The sequence below is a fragment of the Vipera berus genome, assembly GCF_964194415.1.
Source record: "Vipera berus genome assembly, chromosome: 1".
In the NCBI taxonomy this organism is placed as follows: Eukaryota; Metazoa; Chordata; class Lepidosauria; order Squamata; family Viperidae; genus Vipera; species Vipera berus.
In genome coordinates, this window is record NC_138202.1 from 305,963,012 (window position 1) to 305,978,084 (window position 15,073).

Below are 15,073 nucleotides of genomic sequence, written 5' to 3' on the forward strand. Positions count from 1 at the left end.
CCACTTTCCAAATTCCAAGGAAATGTTTGAATCCTCTTTTTTTTTTGTTTTCTTCTTTTCCAAAAAAGGTGGTCCTTGATTAATGACTGCTTGTTCAGAGATGGTTTAAACTTATGACAGCATTGAACAATCAGTTCTCAGAGTTCTATCCATCTCCTGCAATCACATGATCATGTTTAGCTACTTTCCCCACCTGCTTCCCACAAACAAAATCAACGGGGAAGTTGGCAGGAAGCCAGAAGTCACAACCATGTGAGATCCTCACTTAACAACATCAGTTGGGACTGCCAGAATTGCCATTGCTAAGTGAAATGGTCATGTGATTTCGCATATTACTTCACACAACAACTTAGTGTTAGGAATTGTAATCCCAATTGCTGTCATTAAACAAGGACTACCTGTAAACAATTGCTGCATCCTTGTTTTGTTACAAACAGAAACCCATAGTTCTATTTATAGTATTTGGTTGAGGGACCTAAGTGTTTTAGAATTCTTCCTTTATAATCTCAGGAAAACATAAAGGCACCATTGACAAAACCACATATATCCAAAAAAAAGAGTTGTATGCCTTCTCTGTCTCAAATAAAAATTTTAGGTAACCTATTTATTTGGATTTTAAAGGCTAGGTTCTAAAGATTTCTGTAAACTAGGTGATTGGATTTAGCAGGGATTAAACAAAATACAAATGTTTCTTTTGATTTATAAACTTTATAATCTGCATTGTGTTCAGTTCTGTTTTTCTCAATTGTAGTCTGAACAGCAAGGTATTACAACTAACTTTACACATTTTATTGAGCATCATTATTGTTCGTGTTAACTGTTGTTATTCCTACATATTGTCCTGCTTTTACATTGGTTAAAATACTCCCAAAGGCAAATAAAAATCATTTAAAAATTAAACCAATGTTAAAATAATTTAAACAAAACAAAAATGTTCAGTAAAAATATATTAAAACCCTACAAAGCTTAAAAATAATCCCAGAGACAATTAAAAATATTATTCAACTACTAAATTACATTATTTATCAAGTTATTAGAGCCTTGGTGGAGCAGTGGGCTAATGCCTCCTTAAGTAACACCAGCTGCCTGCAATTAGTGCAGGTTCGCATCCCACCAGGCTCAAGGTTGACTCAGCCTTCCATCCTTCCGAGGTAGGTAAAATGAGGATCCAGATTGTTGGGGGCAATTAAGCTGACTTTGTAATAATGCCGTTTGGGGTGTGTGTGTGAAAGCCCTAACAAGCAGGCATATACATAGAATGAAGGCTACTGCTAAGCTTGTAAGCCGCCCTGAGTCTTCGGAGAAGGGCGGGATATAAATGGAATTAAAATAAAATAAAATAAATAAAATATAGAGACTGCCATAAAGTTAGCAGAATAACTCAACAAATGATCAGTTTGCATTACAGGTTGAGTTCTTGCAAGGCATAAGGAGCATTTTATAATCGCCTAATTATACTTTTTAAATTGTTGAATGAATTCTATCTACAGAGAGAAAAATAATTACCCATTATCATTTTCTAGGAACAAGTAAGTCTGAGAAGAAAATGAAATTAACAGTTAAAGGAGGGGCTGCTGTCGACCCTGATTCAGGTATTTTCATAAATAATAATTCTAAAATAATTCTAAAACTTCTAAAAATAAAAACTTACTTTGGGCAGCCAGGGAATATTCTTACACCCTTGCTTTCATTTACTGGTCTGGTTTTCTAAAGTATTTCTAATGCATGAATGGCATGAATGTCTTTATCTTATTGATACCACAATTTACCCAACGTACGTGTGGTTATACTTTATGATGAGTTAAACAATAATAGTAAGACTTCTGATTTTTTCACCTACCGTATTTTCCGGCGTATAAGACGACTTTTTAACCCATGAAAATCATCTCAAACGTTGGGGGGTCGTCTTATACGCCGGAAAATCAGCGAGCCCGGGAAGGCACGCCCTCCCCTCTCACTGTGGAGGAAGCAGGGCAGGCTGGCGTCTGGCGGGAGCCGGCAGGGCAGTCCTGCGCACGTGCGCGCTCCCCAGCTGTTAAGGAGCACTCCTTAGCAGCTGGGGAGTGCGCGCGTGTGCAGGACTGCCCTGCCGGCTCCCACCCGACGCTCTTCCCTCTTGAGGCAGCATCGCTCCCCGACTCCTAAGGAGTCCTCGGGGATGCTGCCTCAAGAGGGAAGAGCGTCGGGCAGGAGCCGGCAGGACCCAAGAGTAAAATAACGGCCCTGCTAAGATCTCTATCTGTCTTGTGCACACATATTGGATATATATTAATGCTTTGATTATGATTTAGTTAGCATACATAACATTGGATCTTGCTGGCCAGACCGAAAATCCATTCAACCTGTTTGTATTTCTCTTGGCGTTTACCATATGCCGAAAAGTTCCAAATTTAGTTATTTTTCTACTGCGATTCCAAATCTTGGAAGAAACGTTTTCCGGCTCTTGGCTGTGAAAGGAACAGAAGCTACCGCTTCCTGTGCTAACTTTCTAATACTGATTAGCTTTCCTGGAGAAGCAAACCCTCTGTTCCAGCAAGATCACTATGGAGCGGGTTAGAAGACAAGACTCCAGCAACAGCTAGACTCCTTCCAAAGATCCGCCTAGATCCCGCCAACAATGTTATTTTCCGGGTACACCCAAATTCCCTTTTAGCACCGGGGAGGGGAGGGTGGGAAGAGATCATCGCTACTTTCTTCCTCCACTGTCTCCCTAACGCCTTCCCGCAGCTCCTCCCAATAATTCCCTTCCCCCAGGCTTACCCTACAAGTACATAATGTCCCAGGCAGCTGTAAATATCATGAATCATGGCTAGGAGGTGAGCGAGAGATAAAAAATAAGACGAAAGCGTCCCTTTCCCTTTCCCCCCCCCCCGATCCACCTCGTCTCCAAAGCCGAGGAGGAGCCGGCCACCCTAACCAGAACGCGCAGCCACCTGTGGAATCCCTGGAGCAGCTCGCAACGGAAGAGAAGGAAGGCACCACCTCTTTGGGCGTCACTGGGTCCTGATTTGTCCATCGGACACAGGAAATTAATCACTGCCTCTACTTCCGTCGCTGTCCTGAAACCGAGAGTCGTATGAACAATCTCCCTTTAATTTGTTTATCCGAAGCGGAAATGAAAACGGAGGGCCTGTTGGGACGTTGCGTGAGATTCATTTGGACGGTGGAGCTCAGGCTCGAAACTGCAGGCAGTGACGCCTTTCTTCAAAAACCTCAAGAGGGAAGAGCGTCGGGCGGGAGCCGGCAGGACCCGACGCTCTTCCCTCTTGAGGCAGCATCCCCGAGGACTCCTTAGGAGTCGGGGAGTGATGCTGCCTCAAGAGGGAAGAGCGGCGGGCGGGAGCCGGCAGGGCAGTCCTGCACACGCGCGCACTCCCCGGCTGCTAAGGAGTGCTCCTTAACAGCTGGGGAGTGCGCGCCTGCGCAGGACTGCCCTGCCGGCTCCCGCCAGACGCCAGCCTGCCCTGCTTCCTCCACAGTGAGAGGGGAGGGCGTGCCTTCCCAGGCTCGCTGATTTTCCGGCGTATAAGACGAAAAAGCTTGAATATCATCTCAAAAGTTGGGGGGTCGTCTTATACGCCCAGTCGTCTTATATGCCGGAAAATACGGTAGCATCTTTTGTGTGATGTTTCCTAGTGCAAAGCAAGGACGTTGGCACTCGGAGCTGAGACAAGGCTTTTGTGTTAGTCATTCAGGATAGGACTCTCTGAGCATGGTTACTTGGAAAAATAAGCCCATAAATCAGTTACAGGCATTTACAATTGTCCTTTGAATCATCTTTGCGCCAGGAAAAATCAAAACTCCACCTTTTTCAATCTTATGCTCAATTTAATAATCCGAATAGAACAAAATGTGTTTCAGAATAGACAGAATTAACATTTATTATATGTGTAAATAGGTCTGGAAGATTCTGCGCATGTTTTTGAAAAAAGTGGTAAAATCTTCAGTGCCACTTTAGGTCTGGTTGATATTGTCCAAGGAACAAATTCTTACTACAAACTTCAGCTGCTAGAGGATGACCGAGAGACCAGGTGAGAGTTCTTTTCTAACCTGGTACCACATTGCAAATTTCTCCTTAGTTTGGTTCAGGTAATAATAACTGATGCTGTTTTATTTGTTTCTCATAAGAATTGTTTGATTCAGATAATCAGTTGTTGCCCCTAAACAGGCTATATAAGAATCCAATACTAAAACAATTTGTACCCCTACATAAAAACCAATCTTCAGGCTGCAGTTCTCTGGGAATGACTTCAGCTGAACTTGGTTCTGTTTGTTTGTTTTTTTTAATTTTGCTTTAGTTAAAACTCAACTATATAGTAGCCTACAATGCAAATATATAAGGCAATTTTATCCAGAACATGTTTACACAACTACAGATGAGAAACAAGCAGAGGGAAGCTAAATAAAGCATTGCTTTATGTATTGATTTTGCCTTCCTTTTGTCCCTCATATGGAATTCCAAAGTTAGTTCACAAGTTAAAAAGCATACCACTTAAATGAAATAAAATTAAGAAAATCACAGCCAACTTAAACGTATCTTATCAGAAGCAGAAAATACCTAATTTATATTAGCTTTGAGATATATCACAGAAAAAACCTCTAGCGTTCTTACTACACAGCAGTTTAGTTAATTTCCCTTTTATTCAAGTTCACATTTCTTATACATGTTCAGAAGTTCAGAATTTATATTTCAAAGAAACACTTTTACTTTAGAAATCTTTCCCAGGTTTATCTAATTTGGGGGGTGGATAAATATTATGGATTTATAGTTAAAAGCAAAGATGGTTAAACTAGTCAAGGGTTTCTCATGACCTAATCAGCCATCCCAGAGGAGCTTCTTACTTATTGCAGTGGAGTAGTTTAGTCAGCTGAAGATTTTTAAATAACAAGTCACCAGTCTTGTAGGTGATTCAAATAATGGCATAATCTTTTGCAAGCACACACACACACACACACACACACACACACACACACACGACTAATTCTCACTTTGAATTAGCATATGGAGTTCTAAGTAAGCAGATAAGGTATTTTCTGCTCTCTTGGGGGGGACTCAGTGGGGTTGGATGTCATTAACTGGGGTAATACTAATTGTTGCTGCCAATTCTAGATGACAGGTATCTTATTAGTAAACAGCCTGATCTTAAGGAATTTTGGGGGCTTGAGAGATCCACCTTTCTGTAATCATGACATCCTTAGTCAGACTGCAGCCTGAAGGTTGCCAAGGATAATAATAGAATAATAATAACTTTTATTGTCACTGAATGTACACTAATCGGCATACATTAAAATGAAATTTTGTTGCATTAAGCTCTCAAAGGATCATATGCTTTCCACTTCATCCTGGCCGTTACAAGAAAAGGATGTTAGGTTTTCTATTTTTTATTATAGTCTGGTAAAAAAAAGGTTAGTTACAGAGAATTAGGCAGCTCTGTCTGGTTTAATGCCAGCCTAGTTGGGGTTAAGACACCTGTTATTCAAAACTAGTATCAACAGTTATTGTAGTTGATGGCATAAAAGACCTTTGAGAGATCCAATACACCAGAAACTTCATGTCTGTTTATGCCTTCTATATTTATTCTTCTCAATAATCACAACCATGGTCCCCCTCCCAAGCTCAGAGAAGCTTCTCAGCAACATGAGAAGGAATAAAGCGGCCATACACATTTTCACCTAGTACAGGGGTAGGCAACCTTGGCTCTTTTATGACTCATGGACTTCAACTCCCAGAATTCCTGAGCCAGCTATGCTGCCTCAGGAAATCTGGGAGTTGAAGTCCATGAGTCATAAAAGAGCCGAGGTTGCCTACCCCTGACCTAGTACATACTATTCCCCTTTCAGAACAATTGCATATTGATTTCCAGCTGAATTAGACTAGGTTCACTGTTAACACTTGTGCTCCTGCAAACGTTTGGGAGGGAGAGGGGCTATCTCCTATATATATAAATGTCTTCTTTGTAGATTGAATTAACATTTAGGCAAAGCTTTCCCACCAGTTGTCCTTGTTTCCCAAGCAAGTCTACTGTTACCAAATGCAGCACAGGAGGCTGTTCTATGCTAATATTGAACTGATGTCACCCTTCTTTTGCATTTTTATTATCAAATTATGTAATAAGGAATACTGTTAAGTGTACTGGCACATGTGCTACAAAGAGCTAGGTTTTATATCTTTCCTCTTAGAACAGCTTGCTAGATTATTTCATATTTTTCTTTAATTTATTTTTGTGTTTAGGTACTGGGTTTTTCGCTCATGGGGTCGTGTTGGAACCTCAATTGGAAGTAACAAACTAGAGAAGATGCCTTCTAAAGAAGAAGCCATTGAACATTTCCTAGATCTATATGAAGAGAAAACAGGCAATTCCTGGCATTCCAAAAATTTCACTAAATATCCCAAAAAATTCTACCCTTTGGAGATAGACTATGGGCAGGTAACTTTTTTCAAAAAGATACACTCTTCTTTGTCAAGATTACACATAACAGAACATGCTTTAGAGTAATCAGGAAAAACGTCAGTGTCAGGCAAAGATTTCACTATAGTAAACACTTGCTAGCTCCATTCATTCATTCATTCATTCATTCATTCATTCATTCATTCATTCATTCATTCATATAGAGTTATATTTAGGATTGGTATGAAATGAAAAGGTGGTTTGACTGGGACAAACCTAACATTATTTACTGCAACATTGTGTAGCCAACTATTCAATACCTGAAACCAGTCACCTGCTGCTTATTCAAACCTTGCTTAAGTAAATTAAGTTCTGACTTAACAATCATTGGAACAGCTTACCTCTAGAAATTATGAGTGTTCCATCGCTGGGGTTTTCAAGAAGAAACTGGGTAGCTATTTGTCTGGAGTAGCATGAGGTGTCTTGCTTGAGTTGGGGGTGGACTAGTCACTAGGAAGACCTCCAAGGTCCCTTCCAATCCTATTGTTCTATGTTCTAAACTGGTGTTTTGCATCATATCCTGCCTTTTATTATTTTCACAAATAATTCAAGGCAGCAAACAATATCTAACACATTTTCCTCTTCTTATTTTCTCCACAACAACAGCCTATGAGGCGAGAGGCTGAAAGAGAGTGATTGGCACAAGGCCACCCAGCTGACTTTCATGGCTCAGGCAGGACTTGAACGCACTGTCTCTTGCTTATTAGCCTCAATCCTTGCATATGAAAGTGTTTAGCTTTAAAGAGGTGCCATCTTTCCCCCCAAAAAAAAAGTGATTTTGTTGGTTCTGTAACATTTGATAGTGTTTAATCTTGCTTCCCATAGTCTTTCAATGTGGATCTGCTGAAGACCAGTAATACATTAAAAGATTGGCCTACAGTTTTTAACCTTTACCCCTTTTAAAAAAGCAAAACTATTCTGTCACCTAGGTCCTTCAGATATTTTTAGTTAGGATTCCTTCAGTCCTCTTGGCCATGCTGGCTGGGATTGCTTAGAGTCATCCAAAACTGACAGCATGAGAGATTGCTTATCTTTGAACTAGATCCTCTTAAAGTCCAGTAAAGGACTAGATAATGGACAACGCCAAGAAGTCCCATGAGTGATATAGACTATTTAGTGCTGGATTATCTTCCAGCCATCATCATCCCAAATGATCAGAGTTGATATTGTCGAAGTCAGCGGCTCCCAACCTTTTCTATACCCTGCACCCCTAGAACGCTTTTGATATATTCTCGCACCCCTTACAAAAGTTCAAAATAACGGTAACAAATTATAGACTATAATTTTGAAAACCCAAGTTTGCACCCCCTGGAATATCATCTCGCACCCCCGGTTGGGAACCCCTGACCTAAGTACTAGAATCTCTAAAGTTAGAAATCAGTTTTTATTTCTTTGAGGGCTGGAGGAGGGGGATGCAAACAACGTGCTCAATTTGTTGTTTCTCTTGTAGCTGTGGATATAAAATTTCTAGATTTCTGAGAATTCTAGTAGGTATGGGTAGCAATACTTTAGATCAATTGAGTAGCTTAATTTGTGCATGTATGTTGCTCTAACACAAGTTCCTTCCATTCAACTCCCAACCCTCTCCCAATAGGATGAAGAAGCAGTCAAGAAACTGACAGTGAGCGCAGGAACCAAGTCAAAGCTTCCTAAGGCTGTCCAAGATCTTATTAAGATGATTTTTGACGTAGAAAGTATGAAGAAAGCCATGGTGGAGTTTGAGGTTATTATTCATCCTTTGCTTAACTATTTGGTGTTATTAGTTTGATACTCTCAGAATGATTTGGAAAAAGGCAATATTCCTTTGATTCCAGAAGTAATTTGCGGTCTTCAAGAATAGTAACCATCAACAAAGTTAGGTAGTTCCCTTTTAAATTTACCTAACCTTTCCACACCTGGTAGCAACCAAGTCCAGACTTTAATTATGTATTTTGTAAAGAAGTAGTTCGTTCATTCTTTATCTCTCAACAATGTCACAGTGGCTTTTCTTTGGCAGAAGAAAGGTGTGTCTTAATGTATATTTTTTTAACCTGTTTCCCATTATGTGAACATAATCTGGAAATAAGTGCGGATAAACCATTTATCTCATTTTTTAAACTTACAGTATTTTATTTAACTGGGCTGATCTAAAGAGAACAATTTTTTAAACTAAATTATTTCAAACAAATTGATAGGCTGAAGTAAAGTTGCATCCTACACTTTCTTTGTATTTCTATTCTTTGGGATAAGAATTTTGCTATTTCTCCCATATTCTTTTTTGCCACCAGTCTTCCAATATTTTCCCATGATGAAGTTCTACTTTAATGGGAACCATTTATTTTCTTGTTAGATTGATCTCCAGAAGATGCCTTTGGGGAAGTTAAGCGAGAGGCAGATCCAGAGCGCATACTCCATTCTGAATGAAGTGCAGCAGGTAAGTAAAAAAGAACAATTCCTTTTTCAGCCATTTAAAGCAATATTCCTTTGATTACAGAAGTAATTTGCGGTCTTCAAGAATAGTAACCATCAACAAAGTTAGGTAGTTCCCTTTTAAATTTACCTAACCTTTCCACACCTGGTAGCAACCAAGTCCAGACTTTATGTATTTTTTAAAGAAGTAGTTCATTGATTCATTCAAATTCCTTAGCTGTCCAACTCAAACCAAGTAACGCTGGGTGGTTTTTGTTACATCTGAGTCTTTTCACTTCTATTTTCAGTGCATGACCTAGAATTCTAATATATAAAATGGGGAAAAAATATCCTTCTGTCTTTAACTTAAAAATATGTCTGATTTTACATCTCAATTGTTTAGTCCTTCCTTGTACAGGAACCGCTCTACAGGGAGTGCAGAATTATTAGGCAAGTTGTATTTTTGAGGATTAATTTTATTATTGAACAACAACCATGTTCTCAATGAACCCAAAAAACTCATTAATATCAAAGCTGAATATTCTTGGAAGTAGTTTTTAGTTTGTTTTTAGTTATAGCTATTTTAGGGGGATATCTGTGTGTGCAGGTGACTATTACTGTGCATAATTATTAGGCAACTTAACAAAAAACAAATATATACCCATTTCAATTATTTATTTTTACCAGTGAAACCAATATAACATCTCAACATTCACAAATATACATTTCTGACATTCAAAAACATAACAAAAACAAATCAGTGACCAATTTGCAAGGACACTCAAAAGCCTGCCATCCATGGATTCTGTCAGTGTTTTGATCTGTTCACCATCAACATTGCGTGCAGCAGCAACCACAGCCTCCCAGACACTGTTCAGAGAGGTTTTACTGTTTTCCCTCCTTGTAAATCTCACATTTGATGATGGACCACAGGTTCTCAATGGGGTTCAGATCAGGTGAACAAGGAGGCCGTGTCATTAGATTTCCTTCTTTTATACCCTTTCTTGCCAGCCACGCTGTGGAGTACTTGGACGCGTGTGATGGAGCATTGTCCTGCATGAAAATCATGTTTTTCTTGAAGGATGCAGACTTCTTCCTGTACCACTGCTTGAAGAAGGTGTCTTCCAGAAACTGGCAGTAGGACTGGGAGTTGAGCTTGACTCCATCCTCAACCCGAAAAGGCCCCACAAGCTCATCTTTGATGATACCAGCCCAAACCAGTACTCCACCTCCACCTTGCTGGCGTCTGAGTCGGACTGGAGCTCTCTGCCCTTTACCAATCCAGCCACGGGCCCATCCATCTGGCCCATCAAGACTCACTCTCATTTCATCAGTCCATAAAACCTTAGAAAAATCAGTCTTGAGATATTTCTTGGCCCAGTCTTGACGTTTCAGCTTGTGTGTCTTGTTCAGTGGTGGTCGTCTTTCAGCCTTTCTTACCTTGGCCATGTCTCTGAGTATTGCACACCTTGTGCTTTTGGGCACTCCAGTGATGTTGCAGCTCTGAAATATGGCCAAACTGGTGGCAAGTGGCATCTTGGCAGCTGCACGCTTGACTTTTCTCAGTTCATGGGCAGTTATTTTGCGCCTTGGTTTCTCCACACGCTTCTTGCGACCCTGTTGACTATTTTGAATGAAACGCTTGATTGTTCGATGATCACGCTTCAGAAGCTTTGCAATTTTAAGAGTGCTGCATCCCTCTGCAAGATATCTCACTATTTTTGACTTTTCTGAGCCTGTCAAGTCCTTCTTTTGACCCATTTTGCCAAAGGAAAGGAAGTTGCCTAATAATTATGCACACCTGATACAGGGTGTTGATGTCATTAGACCACACCCCTTCTCATTACAGAGATGCACATCACCTAATATGCTTAATTGGTAGTAGGCTTTCGAGCCTATACAGCTTGGAGTAAGACAACATGCATAAAGAGGATGATGTGGTCAAAATACTCATTTGCCTAATAATTCTGCACTCCCTGTAATCTGTTAATCATTTTGGTAGGCTTTTTCTGCAATCCCTTTAAAGAAATGGGTAGATTTTTGTTTTAATGGAAGAACAACTTTTTTTTTTGTTTTAGTGGAAAGCAAGTACAGGACCATGTGGGCATGTCTTTAAAAGGTACACAGGAAAGCTAATTGGAAAGTTAAGAGAACAGGACAAGGAAAAAGAGGAGAGAAGCAGGATAATTAAAACAAAAGTTTAGGAAAGATAATAGTAACACTCAGGAAGAGTTTTGTTGATGTACTTAAAACCTGAAACAGCATAGACCCTGTTCTATCTCTATTATTGCAGTGTTTGCTTTTGTTAACATTTAACATCCTGGATGCTCACCTGCTGTTCCATGATGTCATATTTTAGTTGTCTTGCTATTGATGATGATTGGGAAGGCACCATACTGGGAAAAGTTAGAGAAGCATTTCAAAATGCTGCCTTTAACTAATGTTTAAGTTTAAACTAACGTTTTATTAAGGCAAGTAACTCAAATACAGTATATACATTTGTTGCTGCTGAAGATTATTATAGTTCTATTTCTTTTTCTCTTCATGTAGGCAGTTTCTGATGGTGGCACAGATTCACAGATACTGGATCTCTCCAATCGCTTCTACACTCTAATTCCCCATGACTTCGGGATGAAGAAGCCTCCACTTCTAAACAACCTTGACTACATTAAGGTACTTATATACAGAACTCTGCATTTGACTCTGGCACTTAAATACAGAAATAATGTAAATCATATTTTAATAGATGTAATTTTAAGGCAGTTATATCAGGCTAACAGTAAACTTTCTAATCTAGTTTGAATGGTTGATACACTGTTGGACATGGCCAGAATTTCCAGGTTCAGGACATGTCTCGCCTATAATATTTCTTAGGTAATCTTGTGGCCAATCACTTTCAGTTTAATTAAATACTGTATTACTTCATGCTTAAAAGGAGGGGGCATTCGGGGTGGTTAAAAGAAACAAATCCATCATCCTTTGGTTCCTTACATAAAGTGTAACACAAAAAATAGGGGAATTTTCATTTTTGTCAGAAGAGATAACTATTCCTATTTTTTGGAAAATAGCAATTAGAGAATCCTAAGCTGTCTCTTAGGATAATAAACACAAAGACTATGAAATGCATGTATTGTTATGAATAATTGCATCTTTCATTTATCAAGACTAAAGTGGAAATGCTGGATAATCTGCTTGACATAGAGGTCGCTTATAGCCTTCTAAGAAGTGGCGGTCAGGATGGGGATAAGGATCCAATAGATGTGAACTATGAGAAGCTCAAAACCAATATCCAGGTAAAAATGGCAGGGATGTATGTTATCCTCTTTTGACTCCATATTTTACAATTTTCAAGTTTAATTTAGGTGAGTAGATACAAACAGTGGTGGGATTCAGCCGGTTTGCACCACTTCGGCAGAACCAGTAGCTAATTTTTTGTTGCCCAGGCCCAGAATGGACGTCCGGAAGCGGCATCCACACAGAGAACCAGTTGTTCACATATATGAATCCCACCACTGGATACAAGATACACATTTTGGTGCTTCAGTGATAACTGCTTGTCTATAGCAATTAGGTTTTGATGTCTAGAAGCTCATATACATTTGGGTGTTTTTTTTCTTTTAATGTACAAGAGAAAGAAAAAGGCTCTAAAACATAAAAAAAGAGAACAAAACAGGGAAATACATACGAAACACATATTACATGTATATGTTGCAATGCCCAGATTTTAAAAATATATAATGACTCATTTTCAGTATTCAACTTGACCACACACACAACAGATTATTGATCTATCTTTTCTTCATGTTGATATAAAATCCATTCATAGGGGAGAATGGACATGTATCATCAACCCCTTTTAAAGTATAGTATTTTCTTTCAAATTACCAATATTAGGTTGTAAATTAGAATTGTCCTTGGAAATTGCCATGTCTATAAATATAATTGATAAATATATAATATTCAGTAATCTGTAAAAATAATCTATTATTATCTTTCCAAATATAGCAACAGTTTAAGAGTACTGCTAACAAAATTGCTCCAAAATTATGTAAGCAGAAGATGTAGAAATTGAATAAATTTGCTATCAGCCATTTTAATAAGTTCAAATTGTACCTGCAGTACTACAGAAACTTTAGAAGAGTGATTGAGCAAAAGCTTACAAAGGTTTTGGTTTTATTGTTCACGAGCTTCGAAAAGCTTTGTGTGCCATTATCAAGCAGGGATTGTCCCCCAGTATCATTTTCTCATAGGAATAAGGATCAAGTATAAGCTTCTCTTCCAACATAACCCAAATACATATTGCAGTCTTTAATGTAAAAATAGCAACTGATTTTTTTATTAAAGTCCCTGCCAAAATACCACTTTAAAATTATTGCTGTAAAGATTTGAAAATAGTTACTTAAATTCAAACGTTTCATTTCATTTATCATTCATTGATCAATCTTAAAATCTGTACAATTAAAGCCCTCTTTTTTTAATAAAGCAATTTTGAGGGGGGGGGGAAACCTGTCAAAGGGACTGTCTTACTATCTTAAGATACTAATTTTAATTTATTCTTTCCATTGATTCAGAGACATTTTCACTATAATGTTTGGTGTTTTCCCAACAACTGTCTTGACATGACTTTTAGGTTGGGGATTGTACTTTTGCTATCACCCAGACTTGGTTAGATAACAACATAAAAGGAAGGGAGCTCAGACATCAGCCTACTCTTCCTTCTCCCAAGTTGCAGCTTCCCATCATATTTCCTCTTGCCTCTTACCCGTGTAGTGTTTGCTCCCAGGTCTAAATTCTCCATAGTTCCATCATCTCAAGCACCTCTGACACCAATATGGTGACCCCTTTAGCAATACTTCTGCCTCAGGACAGTATTTCTTTTAGCCCAGGGAATGTCTAAAGGTCCCAGTTGGTCAGTTCTTTTCCTATCTCACCCTGCAAGGACAATTGGCAAACCGGATACTATCTTCAGCAGCTTCTCTCTCATATTATGATGCTTTAAAAAAATTAATGACATTCAAGTTTCTTAGATCAGTGAGATCAGGATTGCAGGAGTAGATTGCGTACATCATTTTAATGGCCAAATATTTACAGCTTCCTCTTTTTTACATTATTAAATTTATAACAGTCAATTTCTTGTCAACTTCTTGACAGGTGGTAGATAAAGATTCAGAAGAAGCCAAGATTATAAAACAATATGTTAAGAACACTCATGCAAGTACCCACAATGCATATGATTTGAAAGTTATGGAGGTGAGTTCATGGTTGGAGATAAGGTGTTTTAATTGTGGAATTGGTCTATATTTAACTTGACTTTCCTGTATGTGTCGCCGAAGTATCTAAATACTGTAATATTGCTAAATGATATTTTTGTGGAACTATAATCAAGATAATCATCTTGATTATCTCACTTCTGTTAACTTAATCTGTTCTCATTTAGTCTTGTAACTTGAAGTTAATACAAAATGTTTATGGAGCAGACATTGTAAGCTCCTCCTCAAATGTGAGGCTTGTGGGCATGGAAAGGAAGTCATAAAATGAATGTTTTTCCATGCTATAGATCAGAGGTCCCCAAACCCTGTACATTACTTTTTCAATAGAAGTTTTCTTAAATGAGGTATCTGGATTTAAGTTTGACACATGGTGTATGTTACTATGAGACTTGTCAAGGATTAGCTTTACAAAATAAAGATATAAAAAAGAATATACAGTACCTAAGAATTCAGGGTGGTTTTCCACATATTGAATTATTTTTCAGTGTACTCTGCTCTATCAGTCATCGTATCTTTTTCTTCCTCTGTCCCAGATTTTCAAGATTGAACGTGAAGGAGAACATCAACGTTATGAGCCATTCCGAGACCTACATAATCGCCAATTGCTCTGGCATGGTTCTCGCACTACCAATTTTGCTGGTATCTTGTCACAGGGTCTCCGAATAGCTCCACCTGAAGCCCCGGTGGTTCGTATTATAATAATTTTCTAATGTAGAGTTAGTGACCCTCAGATGCTGAACTCCCAGCAGGCTTCAGTCAACAATGGTATGAAGGATGCTTGGAGTTAAAATTCAGCAATCTGAGACACGTCATTCTTAGAGGAACTTATAATACATTCTGTGCCAATAATCTTGCAGTTTGGGGGATGGAATTGAATGCTGTTTTAGTGGAGTTTCCGTTTCAGTTAGCTTGACTTTCTTCTGTGTTCTCTCTGGAGAGGACATAGAGGGAAATTACACTGTCACA

General features: G+C 38.7%; 1 protein-coding gene across 1 annotated transcript in view; it reads left to right on the top strand.

Moving 5' to 3' along the window:
- Positions 1 to 15,073, top strand: part of PARP1 (poly(ADP-ribose) polymerase 1) — a 44,237-nt gene that overhangs the window by 24,826 nt on the left and 4,338 nt on the right. The window contains exons 11-19 of the mRNA XM_081313564.1: positions 1,524 to 1,592; positions 3,899 to 4,031; positions 6,233 to 6,428; positions 8,044 to 8,172; positions 8,779 to 8,862; positions 11,388 to 11,510; positions 12,002 to 12,130; positions 13,989 to 14,087; positions 14,641 to 14,793. Coding sequence (XP_081169690.1) covers positions 1,524 to 1,592; positions 3,899 to 4,031; positions 6,233 to 6,428; positions 8,044 to 8,172; positions 8,779 to 8,862; positions 11,388 to 11,510; positions 12,002 to 12,130; positions 13,989 to 14,087; positions 14,641 to 14,793 — 1,115 coding nt within the window. The remainder of the gene's footprint in view (positions 1 to 1,523; positions 1,593 to 3,898; positions 4,032 to 6,232; positions 6,429 to 8,043; positions 8,173 to 8,778; positions 8,863 to 11,387; positions 11,511 to 12,001; positions 12,131 to 13,988; positions 14,088 to 14,640; positions 14,794 to 15,073) is intronic.